The sequence below is a fragment of the Macaca thibetana genome, chromosome 2 (genome assembly GCF_024542745.1).
Source record: "Macaca thibetana thibetana isolate TM-01 chromosome 2, ASM2454274v1, whole genome shotgun sequence".
In the NCBI taxonomy this organism is placed as follows: domain Eukaryota; kingdom Metazoa; phylum Chordata; class Mammalia; order Primates; family Cercopithecidae; genus Macaca; species Macaca thibetana.
Window position 1 is genome coordinate 96309468 of NC_065579.1, and position 18116 is coordinate 96327583.

An 18116-nucleotide genomic window follows, 5' to 3' on the forward strand; every position below is an offset into this window, starting at 1 on the left:
TGGTGATTTGTGACTCATTGAACCCTCTCTAACTTTTTTAAGTAAGTGATTGAATACATCCTCACTGTACCATTGGATTAGGGAGCACTGGTTACAGCAGGGTGCTGTCAGAGGCCTGTGGATGAGTCAGGTGTGGCCATAGCTCTGTGGATGCCATCCTAGAAGTGGGGGAAGAAGGTTTCCTAATACCATGACCCAATTGCCACACCATCCAGTTCCCTTTACACCCTGAAATAAAGCCAGTCACTTGCCATGGTCAATCTGGAGGGTGAGTGGAGGCCTGCTCTTATCTGGGTGTCCATCAGAAGGATTTTCTTACCCAGCATTTCCTCAGTTGAGTCTTTTGGCCCTGAGAGACCCTGATCTGTCTTCCTCTAAGAGCAAAGGAAAATGGAAGAGGAGATGGCTCATCTGTTCAAGGGTAAATATATTAATTACTGTTATTGTCTGAATGTATGTTGAGCAAAATACTTGTCTTTTATCCTCTATCCTGTTTTGGATGAAGGGAAGAAGGTTTTTGAGGCAGAATTTACTGGGACCACTGGCATTTTCATAATCCCATTTAAAGAGGCAGTAAAGTAGGGAATAAAAGGAACAGAAGTCCAGAAATTGGTTTAGGAAACGTACAAAAAGGAGATTTCTATTATGCGCTACTTTTGTGGTTACTTGCTTACACATTTCTCACTAGTTGGGTTCCTTCCTAGCGTCAGGCAGGTTAGTCTGGAAATGAAATTTGCCCCTGTTTATAAGTACCTGTCTTTTATTTGCCTCTCTCTTTTTTATTGCAAGTCAATAGACACGCACCATTGCTTTGTCTCTGATTATTTGGCATTTGAATTGCCAATGAGGGAAGCTTTTAGGGAACTTTTGATACGAATAAAAGGTGAGTCAAATGTTTTGAAAAAGATGCAGAATCATCATTTATGTCAGAGTTACTGACTCACACTTAAATTGCAGTGTTAGCACTGAAAAAGAAGTGTATATGGATGGGAATATAGATTGCAGGCCAATTAGGACCCTTCTTTTGAAGTTGGAATTAAGGGATAGCTACTGTTCTCTTATATCTTTGAGGGTTAGGAGAACTTTATTCAGTGTTGAGTAACTGTATTCCTCCCATTTATTAATGTTTGTTGTGGTGGTTTTCTATTCAGCACTCATCTCTGCCTGCCCTGCTCTCCCGCCCCCAGAGGAGAATATATCAAGAGGCATGGGACAGGGGCTTATAAGGATAAGACATTGGAGGGGTTGATTACCCAGTGTCTTCAAGTAACTTTTATAAGAGATTTGAAATAGCCAGCAATCAATACAAAATAGCAGTAGTCTTGGCAGAATTTGCACATACATACTCAATGTTTACAGTTTAAACTCTAGTGTCAGACAGGGTCATGGTTACTCAGATTGGATGCATCCCATCTCTGGTGCAGAACCTCTAAAACTTGGGAAATCATTGAAAATCGTCTGCCTATTAAAAAAGCAGATTCTCAGACTCACATCAGACTAGGAGAAGTCCTGAGAAATCTAAATTTTTTAGCACATACTTTGGGGGATTCTTTACATCACATGTGTTTGGGAAACTGTGCTCATGTCGGTGGAAAGCAGCCCTAGGCATGGGGAGGGGCTGGAAAAGAATTATTTAGGTCAGTTTCAGGATCTTAGATTGTTTCTTGGCTACACTGGTCACTTTTTCAAGTGTGCTTAGAAAGAGTATGACACCTTTTTAATTTTCAAAAGGGCTTGAGTTCAGTGTATGTCCTTATGTTAAAGAAACAGCCCTCTTTGTAGTTACTCTAGAAATAGGTAGAATGGCAGAAAGAGCACTGACTGACTGTGTTTGAGGGCTGTTTTGTACTTCGTGTGGCCACCTGGTATGGGAACATCCTGGGATTTCTGTGAGCCTCTGTGAACCCAGATTCCCCATCTGGAAAACAGGAGTAACAACACTGGTTGGAGCCTTTGTGGAGTGTAAATAAAGTAATAGCTCTTTGTAATCGACGAAGAGCCAGGTCAGTGTTTAATTTTATTTTCTCAGAAACAGTACTAGTTATTAAGTCCTTTAACAAAAAAACTCTTTGAAAAGGCTGATGGGGGCCTGGCATAGTGGGTCACGCCTGTAATCCTAACATTTTGGCAGGCTGAGGCGGAAGGATCGCTTGAGGCCAGGAGTTTGAGAGCAGCCTGGGTAACATGGTGAAACCCTGTCTACAAAAAATCAAAACATTAACTGGATGTGGTGGCATATGCCTATAGTCCCAGCTACTTAGAAGCTGAGGTGGGAAGATTGTTTGAGCGCAGGAAGGTGAGATAAGCTATAATTATGCCACTGTACTCCAGCCTGGGCAATCGAGTGAGATCCTGTCTTAAAAAAAAAAAAAAAAAGGTAATTTGAACAAGGTACAGCATTTTGACCACCTGTTCGTGGCATCAGTTTCTTTTGTAATCAGACTTGCTCTCCATCCCCGCTCACCTCCCCCTTTTATAACCTGATAGATTTGAATGTCAGGGCAGGAGGTGGTCTAGTTCATACTGATTTCACAAATGAAGAAACTCAGGCAGATTGTCGCAGAAGTTATTCTTATAGCTTCTTACTCCATAATGAAGATTTATGGTATACGCAAGGCCAGTCTGGTGTGCTCTGTCCTCACCTGATTTCAGTGATCTCTAAAGTGTCACCCAAGATGGCGGTGGCTGGTTCGTGATTTTTTTTTTTTTTTTTTTTGTGCATGAGTGAAGTTTTGTTAGAGGTATTTTAAGCATTAATTGAAAAACTGCATTTCTGAACTGAGTTTTCGAATTTTCCTACACGTTGATGCAAACAGATCCCCAGATCCCCATTCCTCTGTCTTGTGTTTTATTGTGTGATGCACCCGTGAAGGTAGAGGTTGACTTCTCTCTTTCCACACACAGCACTCTTCTCTATGGTTAATAAGGGGATTAAAAAAAGAAAAAGAATGAAATGTAAACAGTTTTGTAATGTAAATGTTTTAGAATTAAGTTTTTATTAATATAACTGGCTGTAGTACAATAGAGATAACGCTCTCTCTGACATAGGAGCTGAGGACTAGAGACTTGGCAAGAAAGCCAAAGCAAGCCCAGTACCCAAGTTTTTGGAGCTTTGTGGTGCTCTTGTTTTTTTATTTAATTAATTTTTTCTTTCTTTTTTTTGAGATGGAGTCTTGCTATGTCATCCAGGCTAGAGTGCAGTGGCCCGATCTCGGCTCACTGCAACCTCCGCCTCCCATGTTCAAGCAGTTCTCCTGCCTCAACCTCCTGAGTAGCTAGGATTACAGGTGCCGGCCACATGTCTGGCTAATTTTTGTGTTTTTAGTAGAGATGGAGTTTCACCATGTTGGCCAGGCCAAGGCCTGCCTTGGCCTCCCAAAGTGCTGGCATTACAGGCGTGAACCACTGCACCCAGCGTTTATTTATTTATTTTGAGGCAAGGTCTTCTTCTTGTCACCCAGGCGGGAGTGCAGTGGCATGATCACGACTCACTGCAGCATTGACCTCCTGGGCTCAAGCGATCCTCCTGCCTCATTTTTAAATTTTTTTGTAGAGATGGGGTCTCACTGTGTTGCCCAGGCTGGTCTTGAACTCCTAGGCTTAAGTGGTCCTCCTGTCTCAGCCTCCCAAAGTGCTGGGATTATAGGTGTGAGCCTCTTTGCCCAACCTTATTTATTTATTTAAATCGTATGAGCAAGGTCTTTGGGGACATGACCCTCAGTAGGGCCAACCCTGCTCTCTAGGAGCAGAGAAGTGAAATGTGAGTGAGGAGCATTGAGCATCAATGGGACAGATGAAGTGGAGAGAAAGTCAGACCTGAAGGAGATGGGGAGCAGTGCTGAACCAGACCTTGAAAGATAGGAGGAGTTAGGCCTTGGGAGTTGGGGATGTTGAGGTATAGCAGAGGAAAAACTTCATGCCTCTACCCTGCTTGATTCAGTAGCTAGGTGCCCTGAGAATCAAACTGATAAAAGACATTAACAAGAGAAAAATCAGTTTTAATTATGTAAGTAGGCACTGGCAATCACAAAGAAATAAGAGTCAAAGAGGCAATTAAAATTTGGAGGGTTCTGTATCATCCCAAAGGGCAACAAAGTATGGAGAAAAGGTGAGACAAAGGAAAAGGGGTTTGGGGTTCCTGCTGGGGAGTAAGTTATGGGAAGGCAACTTGGAAATGTGGGATATGCAAGGCTTGTTTAATAAGGTATGTGGAGATTCAAGTGGGTGCCTTGTCCGTTGATAAGAGATTGTACAGGAGACAGAGACTCCAAATGTAAATTTCCTTTATAAAAGGGAAATTTATGCTCTGTTTTTAGAGCTTTCCCGGCATCTGCTGTTCCTCAGTTGCTTGTGCTCAAAATAAACCTTATGCCAAAGGGGCATATTTTGTTTGGGGGTGGCAGTCTGGTCCCCTTCACAGGTGAGCTAAGGCCGTAGCATTATGTGGGCAGAAGTTAACAGCTTGTTTTGTCTGTTTGAGGTGTGGTGGGAAGCCAGGCTGGGAGCAGAGGCTGCAGGGGAGATGCAGGGTGTGGAAGCCAAGAAAACATAGAGTTCCCATCTTGAAAATAAGGGGCACCCTTTAGATCAGTGCTATCCAGTGGAGCTTTTTGTAATGCTGTAAATGTTCTTTTCTCTGCAGTCAAATATGGTAGCCACTGGTCACATATGGCTGTGGAGCACTTGAGATGTGGCTAGTGTGACCGGATTTTAAACTTTATTTAATTTTAATCCATTTAAATGTAAACATAAATAGCCCCAGTGGCTCGTGGCCACTCTTTGGACAACACAGGGTAGAGCTTTGGGAAGATGACTTCTATGGAGTATGTCAAGTAGATGTGAGCGGGAGACAGAGAACGATGTGCCTCCGCCCTGAAAGAGGTGATTGACCCTCCCCTCCACTGGTCTTCTGTCCAGTGTTCCTGGAGATGGATCAGGCACTCACTCTCTGCTTCCCTGCTGTGGGTCCCAGTGTCTAGTGTACGCCTTTGATACAGCACACACATCTGTTACTTAACTGTCTTTCACACCTCCAGCTCCAGGCTCCATGTCCAGCCTGGCCCAGCTCTCTTCATCCCTCAGTTGGCACAGGGATTCCCAGGCTTTCTTGCCAGTCTTTGGGGTCCTATTTTGCTTTGACTTTGGGAGAAACTACACTCTCAGGGAAGATGCCCTTTGGCCCATCTCTGCCTTCAACCGTGAAGTGAAGGCAGATGTGCATGAGTTTGGAGAATTCTGTCACACCCTTGCAGCAGGAGGGGAGGAAAGAAGAGATTGGGAGAGGCATATCCTGAAGAGTGTCTAAACCCAGAGAAATGGGGTGACATGAAGCATCTAGGGGTTGGTCCTGTGTTCAAAATTTCATGTCTTACACAGCAGCCAGCCTGAAGGGGCTTCCACTGGCCTAATATGGGGCAATTTGAACATCAAAATAAATAATAATAGTCAAGGATTATGACTTAGAGAATAAAGGAAGAATCCATGAGTCTATACTGATATAAATAAATGAATGACTAAATAATGAGAGGGAAGAAAAAGTTATTACTAACAATAGAAAGCCAACTAATAAGTGTTGGAATGATGGAATTAGAAATTAGAAATTCACCACTTTCCATCCACATAAATGACGAAGACAAGACTTATTCAAACTAGTGGTCTCAAAGTATATCACCGTGAAACGCTGTTGAATAACAAAGGGAAAAATAATAGCTTCGCAGTGGGGAAACCAAATGATCAAAGTTGACATTGGGCTTTAAAAACTGGAGCTTTAAAAATTACTGATGGGGGCCGGGCGCAGTGGCTCATGCCCGTCTGTAATCCCAACACTTTGGGAGGCCGAGGTGAGTGGATCACTTGAGGTCAGGAGTTTGAGACTAGCTTGACTAACATGGTGAAACCCCATCTTTACTAAAAATACAGAATTAGCCAGGTGTAGTGGCGGGTGCCTGTAATCCCAGTTACTTGGGGGACTGAGGCAGGAGAATAGCTTGAACCCAGGAGGCGGAGGTTGCAGTAAGCAGAGATTGCACCACTGCACTCCAGCCTGGGAGACAGAGTGAGACTCTGTCTCAAAAAAACAAAACAAAACAAAACAATCATTACTGATGGATGGGACCAGGCATGGTGGCTAACACCTGTAATCCCAGCACTTTGGGAGGCTGAAGCAGGTGGATTGCTTGAGCCCAGGAGTTTGAGACCAGCCTGGACAACATAGTGATGAGACCCTCTCTCTACAAAAAGTAAAAAAATTAGTGAGGCATGGTGGTATGTGCCTAACTACTTTGGAGGCTGAGGTGGGAAGATCGCTTGAGCCTAGAGGTCGAGGCTGTAGTGAGCCATGATCACACCACTGCACTCCAGCCTGGGCAACAGAATGAGACCCTGTCTCAAAAAAAAAAAAAAAAAGTTAACATTGGCAGTAGTGGGACCGCTCCACAGCAGACGCCCCCGAGAAGATACACTAAAGAGAAAGTAACACCACTTCTGTGTTTTCTTGCCGAAAGTTCATAAACAAAATCTAATCATAAGAAAACACCAGGAATACCCAAAGTGAGGGACCTTCTACAAAATAATTGACCTGTATTGTTTAAAATATCTATGTCTTGAAATACGAAGACTCAGAAATTGTTTCAGATTAAAGAAAACTTAAGAGACCTGACTGTTGAATGAAACACATGATCTTGGGTTTCTTTTGCCATAAAGGATGTTATTGGGACAACTGAAGGGAATCTCAATAAGGTCTATGGGTTACAAAATAGTATTGTTTCAGTGTTGAGAAAGAGAAAGTAAATGTAGTAAATGTTACCATTTGGGGAATCTTTTTGTACTATTCAGGAGTTTTCTGTTCTATCCTTGTAACTTTTCTGTAAATCTTAACTATGTACCCCCAAAAAACAAAATATTCATTGTTCATTTCCGATGGAGGGATACCAGTGTTTACTGTAGTGTTCTTTAAACTATTCTGCATATTTTAAATATTTTTATAATTAAAAGTTGGGGGAAAAGTAATAAAGTCATGTTCTAAATATTATGTAATATATAGAGACTTGGACATCATTTAGAATATCTAAGTCTCTGTATATTTCATAATAGGGACACTCTAGATTTGAATTAAAAGATGAGTATAAATGAATTTATTATGAGTAAAGTCACTTGATAGTATTTTTGAATCGGTGAAGTTAGCTTTTGTTTTCCTTTATGTACACTGTGGCCAGCACAATATCCTACTCATCTTATTGTCAATCTGATACTTGCTGAATGAATCATGCACAAGGTGGAGCTTCTTCCTCTCCCTTGCCTTCTTGGGGGTTCAGAAAAACCATTTGTGTCATTCACAACACTTTATAGATGTGCCCACTGTCATCTGAATTGAATTAGTCTGATCCGATAAAGCTTATTGATATTAAAGAAACATTTTTTGAGTGTGTTTATATTTAAAGCTTATGCAGTACTTCAATATAGAATTTTGAACTCCCTGCCTGAATTTCTACATTTTTTTTTTTTTCAAATAACACATCTTTAACATGGTAAAATACAGCTCTCATTTTCAAGTTCTAAAAAATAAACTAGAGGGCCGCACATGGTGGCTCATGCCTGTAATGCCAGCACTTTGGGAGGCTGAGGCATGCGGATCATGAGGTCAGGAGATTGAGACCATCCTGGCTAACACGGTGAAACCCCGTCTCTACTAAAAGTACAAAAAAAAAAATTAGCCAGGCATGGTGGCGGGCACCTGTAGTCCCAGCTACTCGGGAGGCTGAGGCAGAAGAATGGTGTGAACCTGGGAGGTGGAGCTTGCAGTGAGCCGAGATTGCGCCACTGCACTCCAGCCTGGGCGACAGAGTGAGACTCTGTCTCAAAAAAAAAAAAAAAAAAAAAAAAATTAACTAGAGGATGCATATGTCCTTAGACTTTTAAATAAAATCTTTATTACTCTGGTTTTCTATTTAGAGGCACTTGTATATGATCTCATATTAGTCTTTATGGAGGTAGTAATTCAATTTAGCTGATATTTTTAGCCACCTGAGCAGAATTTTTGGCCCTAAGGATTCAAAGATGAATGAGATGTAGTTCCCGAACTTGTGCAAAAAATTGTTTTATGAAGACCTTGCCTCGGCTAAAATCTTCTCTCCTGGCTACGTGGGGGAGGCAGCTGGTCAGAGAGGTTGGAATAGGTGTCCTGGTGTAGCTGTTAGGAGCAGGAGACCTGCACATTGTAGCTGGGAGATGGCTGAAGCACAGAGATTACAGAATGAACTGTGATTCTCTGAGATGCTAGTACCCGGGGCTGCCTTTCACTGGGTTTGACAGAAGAACCTGCCATTCTCACTGTTACAGGCAACATCAAACAGTACGGAGGGATTGATATCAAGGTATGCAATTAAACTGTGGCTTCTTTCTGCAGGCAGCTTTGCAGGCTATTAGGCTTTAGATTTTTTTCTTACCTTGTTCTGGTAATTAGAGAGATCTTTATAAATTTGGCTATGGAAACACAAATTTAGGGTAAGAGCAGGATTTTATGAAATGCCGATTGATAAAGAGAAAATGTAGGTTATTATCAAAGAAGGACTGGGATGAATTACATTTAATGTGGTAATGGTCACTGCATGTTTTTTCCCCTTTTGCTAGAAATCAGAATGACCCCTTCCTTCCCCTGCTCAGCACTGTCAGGCAGTTGTCACAGTTAGATTGGTCTCCACATCTTAAGCCCGCCCACAGGAAGTCTCTCATCTGAGGGCGTTGGGCAATGCTTCGGCAGGACAACTCCTCCGCCAGTGCCCCACCTTTCGACAGGTGTGCCTGCTCAAGGCTTAGCTGGTGTTGCCCCATGCAGTTGCTGTGAGACTTCTAGGAAGCTACCATTCCTCATTGCTGCTGGGGGAGGAAAGGTGGAGAGAGTCTGGAGGCCGAGAGCTTGCAGAGATCCTGTACCTGCCTGCAGGGCTTTCCTCTGAATCTCCTGCGCCTGGCAGGACATTCCCACTCCGCCAAGTGCTTCACCCCGCCCCGCCCCTCCCCACCTCCAGGCTCATAGGAGCCACCCCCTTCCGGGTCCTGCCCGGGTGATGCTGGGCCAGGAGCTTTGTGTACACCCCTCCACTTCAGCTGAGCCAGGGCATGTCTGCAGCCCGGGCCAGGGTGCAGCGTGTGCCCTGGGGGCCCGGGCCTGCATGGCTCCTCTGGGTAGGGGGGTTGGAGGCACCCCCAAGGATGGTCTCTTAGGGTGATGTTTTGGCTTTGGGGTGACTTCAGCAATGTCCCTGAGAGACAAGGGCGGGGAAGAAGAATGTTTTGAATACGACTGCCAGGATGAAGAGAGGAAGCCCACCCACAGGCAGCATGACACTCAGGACCTCTTGGAAGAGGGTAAATTCTGTACTTGGCTCAGATTTGATCCTTTCCTTGTTAGTGTCTAAATAGGCTTCAGTGTTTTGCTGATTTCATAGCACTCTTTTTTTTTTTTTTAATTGAGGTATAAGTTAGAGATCTTATGCAAATGACTTAAAGGTGTCCTTGTAAGAGCCCCCGCCCCCTCACCCATAGAACAGCATTTCCAGCTCCTCAGGAAGTCCCTTGGTCCCTTTCTAGTTTACATCTACCTTCCCAGAAACAATTATTGTGACTTCTGTCACCTTAGATTTGTTTTGCCACTTCCCGATCTTTGTAATGGAATCAAACAGGGTGTATTCCTTTGTGTCTGGCTTCTGTTGCTTAACTAAGGTCTTTGAAATTCATCCTTGTTGTTGCAGATATCACTAATTGTGTGTGTTTTGTTTTTGTTTTTTGTTTTTAAAATTTGTGGCATTCCAGCACTCTGTTTTAAGAGATTCAGTTGTTATCTTGTGACTGTTTGGGTTTTGATAAGTTAAGGGACAAGAGACCAGTCTTATTAAATGAAGCATGTTTTTGTTCTGGCAGTGTTTATTTTTTAAAACATTATTAATCACTTACCTGAAATAAGGATGTATTAAATCTTAGAAATATTTCAAAACGAATAGCCCAAGGCTGACATTGAAATCCAGGAGGCCCACTGCTGGCTGTCTTAAAGAGATGCTCCTTTGCAGGGAAAAGGGAGGATGTTAGGTAAAGATAAGCCCAGATGCTGGTGGGAGCTTTCTAGTTGGCCTTCCAGGGCTTTCAGCCACAGCCCAGAGAAAGGGGCTTTGGGGGCTGGTCAGGATGTGTAAACAGTGACTACGTGGATGTTCTTTAGGTCTCTTGAGTAAAAACATTCAGAATACGTTTCAAACTTCTGCTTTAGGATGGTCTATTTTCCTGTCTCGGGATAACTTTTCTCTTTCCTTTCCTTTTCTTTTTTTTTTGAGACCGGGTCTCATTCTGTTGCCCAGGCTGCAGTGCAGCAGTGTGATCCTGGCTCACTGCAGCCTTGACCTTCAGGGCTCAAGAGATCCTCCCACTTTAGCCTCCCTAGTAGTGAGTAGCTGGGCCCACAGGCACACACCAACTTGCCCAGCTAATTTTTAAAATTTTTTGGTAGAGACAGGATCTCACGAAGTTGCCCAGGCTGGAACTTCTGTTTTCAACATTATTTATAATCGACCATATACTGAAAATATTTTTCTTTTGAAGTTACTGTTCTAAAAATATTGTTAACACTTCCCCTCCAGGACATCTGCAAATATTTTATTGCAGGAAGGGAAGAAACTGGGAGAAGCCAGGAGAGGGTGAGGGACTCAATGCTGAGGCCTGCATTCTGGCTGGTGCCCTTCTGGCCTTGTCTTGAAGGAGATGGGGGAGGGGAGAGGGAGTGACAGGATTGAGGATTTGTTAGGTCCCTGGAAGGGATCAGGAGAAAGGTGTCCATCTGCCCTTGTAGAACTAGGGCTCCCCCAGATTTAGCTGGATTAGCTTCCTGCCCCTTTAATCTCTGCTGCTTCAAGTGCAGCCAGGGCCCTCATCACCTGGGAGCTTGCTAGAAATGCAGAATCTTAGGCCCCAGCCCAGACCCACTGAGTCAGCATCTGCCTTGTAACAAGATATCCAGGTGATGGGCATGCATGTTAAAGTATGAGATGAGCTGCTGCCTTAAAGCCTAGCAAGATTTTTTAAAAAACCAGTCATTGAACTGTATGATTCTAGATTAAAGGCTATAAAATATTCTGGAGAAGTATCATATATCCTAGTCAAGAGAGGAAAAAAATTTGTGTTGTGCCCATTTCATGTATATAATATATATAAATATGTGATGATAAATATACAATATATATAAAAAAGATTATAAATATATATTATATATAAATATATGAAGAGCGACAGAGACTGTCTCTCTCTTTCTCTCTCTCCATATATTTTGTCAACTAAGTGAAATAACAGGCACTGGAACTTAGAGAAATCACAGCTTATTCTGAGCCAGGCTTGAGGACTTGAGCCCAGGAACACAGGCTCAATATAGACCGAGACTGTGTCCTGAAGTAGACGGCTTGAGGCACAGTAGATATGCATTTTCTAATAGGGGGAGACACGTTTTCTAATAGGGGGAGATGTGTGACACAGAAGGTGGGGGAAAAGGATAGTGAAGCAACAGTTCCTTTCCTGTAATTCTGTTTGGTGCACAGCGATGCTGTACATAAGATAAGGTAAATATACAGTTGAGCAGTAGGGAGAAAGTTTAGGTATCTTAAGGGTCTAGTGGAGGGTGACTGATTTCGTCAATCCTGTCTTTTGTTCTACATCTGATAAACAAGTTTCTGACCAGTTCCTGTCAGCAAAGTATTTGACAAACTCCATTTACCCAGGCAAGAGGTCAGCTTTAGTTTATAGGCCTAGGTCTTATTACGCTCGTGCTCATCTGCAGCCATCAGGGGCCACTGTTAAATTTTTCGTTAGAAATTTTCTTTTCCTGAAAATTTATGTAGATGCATGTATTAAATTTTTAAAAACCAAGAGCTAGATGATAATGATAGTGAATGTGCACTTCCTAAGTACTTGGCACCATTTTAAGTACTTTATGTGGATTAATGCATTGAACTTTTAAAACATTTGAGGTCAAATACTGTTATTATTTTATAGGTTTAGGAGGAAATGTAAACAACTTGTGTAAAGTCAACAGTGAGTTAAGTGGTCCCAGCCTATTTAGAATGACTGTGGAACTCTCTGCTCTTAACTATGATGCTAGCAGTTCTCAAAGTGGAGTCCCTGACCAGCAGCATCAGGATCACCTAGGAACTTGTTAGAAATGCACCTTCTTGGAGGCCAGTTGTGGTGGCTCACGCCTGTAATCCCAGTACTTTGGGATGCTGAGGTGGGTGGCTCACGAGGTCAGGAGTTCAAGACCAGCTTGGCCAAGATGGTGAAACCCTGTCTCTACTAAAGATACAAAAATTAGCCAGGCATGATGGCAGTGCCTGTAATCCCAGCTACTGTGAAAGCTGAGGCAGGGAATTGCTTGAACCCGGGAGGCAGAGGTTTCAGTGAGCCGAGATCGCGCCACTGCATTCCAGTCTGGGTGATAGAGCAAGACTCCATCTCAAAAAAGAAAAAAAAAGAAATGCACCTTCTTGGGTCCTACTCCAGACCTACTGAATCAGAAACTGGGGTGGGACCAAGCAAGCTGGGTTTCAACATGCCCTCTGGGTGATTCCAATGTACATTGTCCTGTGCTAATCCACATCTCATAGATAACAGTATATCTGCCTTATAATTGGATTCAAGGGAAGAGATTTTGCCTTGTATTTGTCATCTTATGATAGATAATTACTGTATATTCTCTCCTTCTCTTGTTTGTTTCTATCCAGTTTTCCTTCATACTCCAAGAAGTCATTTTTAGCAGTCCTGTAGGTGAGGTGTTAACAGTATTTTTAGAACAGTAACCTCAAAAGAAAAACACTGTTGCCAGCATGCTTCCTTTACTTTGTAAAATGAAACAAACTCACTTTCAAGGTTTGCTCCTGACATGAAAGAAGCAAGGCTGTGGTGCAGATCAGAAGGATAGCAACTTAGAAAGTTTGGTGTCATGGCCAGTTTTGCTGGAAACGTGTATCTTAGAGCAAGCTGGGCAGGACCCCATTTTTCTCTGTCATGGTCACACCACCCTTGTCTTGAGTTCACAGGAAGCCAGCCCCACATGTGGAGCAGAAATACTCTGTGAGTAGTGAAAATATGTGTGTGGATTTGGATCTGTGTTACGTGGATTTCGAGATGTTTCTACATTGTCAAAAAGAGGTGCTTTTGGTTGAAATCTGTAAGATACAATTAGTATTTCAGTTGCTCTGATAGTTATAGATACAGGATACATTTGTTGTACTCTCCAGGTCACCTTGTGGGATACTAGGCACTTTTTCATGTCACTCATTTAATCTTTAAAACAGACTTTCAGGGAAACATTCTCATTCTGCAAGCAAAGCACCCGAGGCTCAGATAGTTTGCACTTGTGCAGAGTCTCCCAGCTGGAAGCACAGAGCTGGGTCTTCACCCTGCCTTGTGGGTTTCTGTGTTTCACCATGCACAGGCTCTAAGCTGACAGAGTTCTAGGCCCTTCCCTTGTATTATCTCATTTAATCCTCTTATCCCATGAGGTGGGTGCTCCTGGGAGACCAGGCAGCAGGAGAGGGCTTGGCGTTCACTGTCTTCCCAGGGAGAGGAAATATCCAGGTCCTGTGTCTTCAGGCTACTGAAAACTTGCACAATGAGAAAGCAAAATTGATGTCAGGTGCTTAGTGGCATATTTAGAGGAAGGCTCTGCCTGCTTTTCGCAATCCCTCTCCTCGCTATGAGACTGAGAGGGCTGAACTGCATGAATGAAATAGTGAGTCCCGCCCTGTCTCAGTGCCTGGGCAGCTGCATGAGGAAAACACTGGTGTAAAGGGAAGTTTCATGGTCACTTCCTTGTGGCCTGTTACCTGCCAAATTCCCAGTGCTCTTTTTCTTTTTCTTTCTTTTTTTTTTTGAGATGGAGTCTTGCTCTGTCGCCCAGGGTGGAGTGCAGTGGCCGGATCTCAGCTCACTGCAAGCTCCTCCTCTCGGGTTCACGCCATTCTCCTGCCTCAGCCTCCCGAGTAGCTGGGACTACAGGCACCCGCCACTTCGCCCGGCTAGTTTTTTGTATTTTTTAGTAGAGACGGGGTTTCACCATGTTAGCCAGGATGGTCTCGATCTCCTGACCTCATGATCCGCCCGTCTCGGCCTCCCAAAGTGCTGGGATTACAGGCTTGAGCCACCGCGCCCGGCCCTCTTTTTCTTTTTCTTAAATGAAATGCATCAAAGAGCCGGACTTACTAATTTCTTCTCATCGGGGTACTTCCAAATCTATTACCCATTTGCAAAGTGAATCACTAAATTTCTGGCAAATGGTATTCAGGATTGCTCAGAAGGCGTGATTTGGATAGAGATGCACAATGATCTGGAGTTTGCTGGGTGTTCTCATGACCAGGTTTAGGTTCCCCTAGAACACGGGCTGCAGGAGAGAGAATGCATCCCTCTTTCCTTAGGGATGGCTGCTAAGAGTATGTGAGTGGGCAGAGTCAGTCTCCTGCACAAAGGGCAGTTTTCAGGTGTTGAACACTAACCAGACGTGATCATCTGGAAAAACAGGGGTGAAAAAAATGCCAGTCAGTGGTGGGAACCCAGAGCCTCCCGTGTCTATGTCCAGTGGCTGCACCTGCTGGCCTTTCAAATTCTCCATCTGATTCCCAGGCGAAGCTGGAGATTCAGCACAGATAGAGCACATTTCTCCAGCTTGGGAGAGCATTCCTGGGCTGCAGAGAAAAGACTGGGCACCGTGGGGAATAACTGGATCCAGGAGTGCTGTGTCCCGCAGGTGGTTGTGATGTGTCAGGCTTTTGTGGGCTGTGGGGTTGGGAATGTCAGCCCCAGAGAAGGGGCCCGAGTCCTGGGCCTTTGTTAATGTAGTGTCACCAGCAGCACTTGAGGGTGCTGTGCACAACTTTCCCGATGTGTCAGCGTTGAACGAGGAACTGACCTGGCGCATTAGTACCTACTGCAGCACTGTTACAAAGGTCTCTTGGTTCATGGTTTTCATTGTCCTTGTCTCCACTTGGAGTTTGGTTCTCAGTATCCATGGCTGCCCCACGGAGGCCTCCTTTGGGGTCACTCTGGGTGGCTCTCCTAATAGAGAGGTACCAGCCCTCACTCTTGGCGCCTCTTCGGCCTTGGCATCCACTCTGGCGACACTTGAGGAGCCCTTCAGCCCGCCACTGCATTGCGGGAGCCCCTCTCTGGGCTGGCAGAGGCCGGAGCCGGCTCCCTCTGCTTGCCGGGAGGTGTGGAGGGAGAGGCGCGGGCAGGAACGGGGTGGGGGTGCTCACAGACCAGCGCGAGTTCTGGCGGGTGCAGGCGCCGGCTTGGCGGGCCCCACACTTGGAGTGGCCGGCTGGCGCTGCCGGCCCAGGTCAGTGAGGGGCTTAGCACCCGTGCCCGCAGCTGTGGAGGTTGTGCTGGGTCCCCCTAGCACTGCCGGCCGGCCGGCATGCACCACACTCGAATTCTCGCAGGGCCTCAGCTGCCTCCCCACGGGGGAGGGCTTGGGACCTGCAGCCCGCCATGTCCGAGCCCCGCGACTCACGGTGGGCTTCTGCGAGGCCCGAGCCTCCTGGATGAGTGCCGCCCTGCGCCACGGCACCTGGCCCCATTGACCGTCCAAGGGCTGAGGAGTGTGGGTGCACTGCGGGGGACTGGCGGGCAGCTCCGCTTGCAGCCCCTGTGCGGGATACAGTAGGTGAAGCCAGCTGGGCTCCTAGGTCTAGTAGGGACTTGGAGAACCTTTATGTCTAGATAAGGGATTGTAAATACATCAATCAGCACTCTGTGTCTAGCTCAGGGTTTGTAAATACACCAGTCAGTACTCTGTATCTAGCTAACCTACTGGGGACTTGGAGAACTTTTCTGTCTAGCACTCTGTGTCTAGCTAAAGGGATTGTAAACGTACCAATCAGCACTTTGTCAAAATGGACCAATCAGCAGGATGTGGGTGGGGTCAGATAAGGGAATAAGAGCAGGCTGCCTGAGCCAGCCAGTGGCAACCCCCTGCGGTCCCCTTCCACACTGTGGAAGATTTGTTCTTTTCGCTCTTTGCAATAAATCTTGCTGCTGCTGACTCTTTGGGTCCACACTGCCTTTATGAGCTGTAACACTCACCGGGAGGGTCTGCAGCTTCACTCTTGAGGCCAGCGAGACTACGAACCCACTGGGAGAAATGAACAACTCCAGACACGCCACCTTAAGAGCTGTACCCTCACCTCGAAGGTCTGCAGCTTCACTCCTGAAGCCCGCGAGACCTCGAACCCACCAGAAGGAAGAAGCTCCAGACACATCTGAACATCTGAAGGAACAAACTCCGGACACACCGTCTTTAAGAACTGTTACACTCTCCGCGAGGGTCCGTGCTTCATTCTTGAAGTCAGTGAGACCAAGAACCCACCAATTCCGGACACACCAGCATCACCCTAAGGCTGACCATGAACAAAGAGCCTACTCACGATCTCTGTATTTTGGGGTTCTTTTGCAGCTCTGCCCACTTCTGGGGCCTGTCCCGTGTCCCTCTGCCATCCTCAGCTTTCTTTTATCATCTGAGCTGCCTAGCAGCATCTCTCACCTGACACTTCCTGCTTGCTCCTCTGTGTTATGCCAGTTTATGCACGTGCCCTACCTTCTCAACTAGATCAGGAATTCTTTGAGAGTAGGATTCATTTATTTACTCAACAGACATTGAGAGCTCCAACTTGGGGGTTAGACAGATCAGGCCCTTCCATAATAGCTCTGTGATCTTGGGCAGTTTCTTTATGTCTAAAATGGGACAATTGTAATACTTTACTCATAGGATGGATGTAAACGTTAAAGGAGGTTACATACAGACAACTCTTAACAGAGTGCCAGGCTCATGGTGAGGGTGCCAGAGCAAGCCATTTGGTTATTGCCTCATTAAATATCTCATTGATAAATGGCCACTGTAGATCAACACTGGGTGTTCCAGTCTGCGGCAGGGTGGATGATTACAGCATCTGGCAAACCTGCTCCAAGTCCATGGTTGTGTCTTTCTCGACCTTGGACAAGCCACTGGCCTTTCTGCCTGGTTAAATGAGGCTCATATGTATGTTGTGGGCTGCTTCTGAGTTTTAAGTGAAATAATACTTGTAAAATGTCTAGGAAAGCAGTTGGCACATTGTAGATAGTAGTTGTATACTCATTTCATTTATTCTTCTCTGCTTCTTAAATAACTTGTATTGGTGTCCTGCTCTTAGCCTACAAGGCGAGGGAAAGTGAGCCAGTAGAATTGTCACACTTCAACTTCAGTTAATAGTGATACTGATAAGCAATAAAAGTAGCCAGAGCTGTGCTGTTTTGGTCTCTGTCCTTGGCAAGTGACACCATGCTCTTGCCTCCCAGTGCAGAGACCAGGCACTACACAGACATGCGTAATGGCTGTACAGACCATTGTTCATACAGCTCTGGGTTGGTCTCTGCCCCCACTACTGTCCTGGCCACAAAGCTCCCTGCAAAAACGAAGTGACTCAAAGAGACAAGGAGATGGGGAGTTGCTAAGACAGATGCATTAAAAGGATGGCATCAATTAAGTGGCTGTGGTCCTAGGCCAAAAGCAAATGAGCAAACTGCTACTGCTTCTCCCAAGTAAGAGGTGCTGGCTTACCACACCCCCTCAGGCCTGTCTGGTGTTCAGATGACTTGTGGCCGGGACAGACCCACCAGGACTCATGCTCATCTTGAGGGCATGCGCTGTGCACCAGGGCTTTGTTTGCACCCCTCTCTGGGGTGTCGGTTAGAAATGAGCTGTTCTTTGCAAGTAGAACAGCGTTTGGTTCTGTTTTGTTTTTTTTTTCTTTGAGTATCAACTGTGTGTCTGGCCCAAAATGAGAAAGACTCAGCTGCCTTCGTGTGACCTAAACAGCCCAGGTGGGAAGGGACATTTGTAAGCATTTGTTGGGTTTGTTCTGCCTGCCCTGCTGTAACCATTTTTGACATGAGGACACTGAGATAAGAATAAAAAGCAATGGTTCTTTTTTTTTATTGTAACTGCTGAAAAATGAGCATTGTTTTTCATTACCAAGTACTGTGGGCCCTTACCCTGTTCCAGTGGCCACTTCAAAGTCTTCATCAAAATAGCTACATTTTGTTTTGTTTTT

At 45.1% G+C, this 18116-nt stretch overlaps 1 protein-coding gene across 11 annotated transcripts in view; it reads left to right on the forward strand.

The window, feature by feature from the left end:
• Positions 1–18116, forward strand: part of TRAK1 (trafficking kinesin protein 1) — a 213866-nt gene that overhangs the window by 135239 nt on the left and 60511 nt on the right. The window contains exon 1 of one of the 11 annotated variants that reach the window (XM_050780356.1): positions 7871–9366. The exons of 9 other annotated variants lie outside the window; for them this stretch is intronic. In XM_050780356.1, coding sequence (XP_050636313.1) covers positions 9255–9366 — 112 coding nt within the window. In that variant the 5' untranslated portion in view covers positions 7871–9254. Of the gene's footprint in view, positions 1–7870; positions 9367–18116 lie in introns of those variants that run through there. One more of the 11 variants, XM_050780360.1, reaches the window with a different exon arrangement.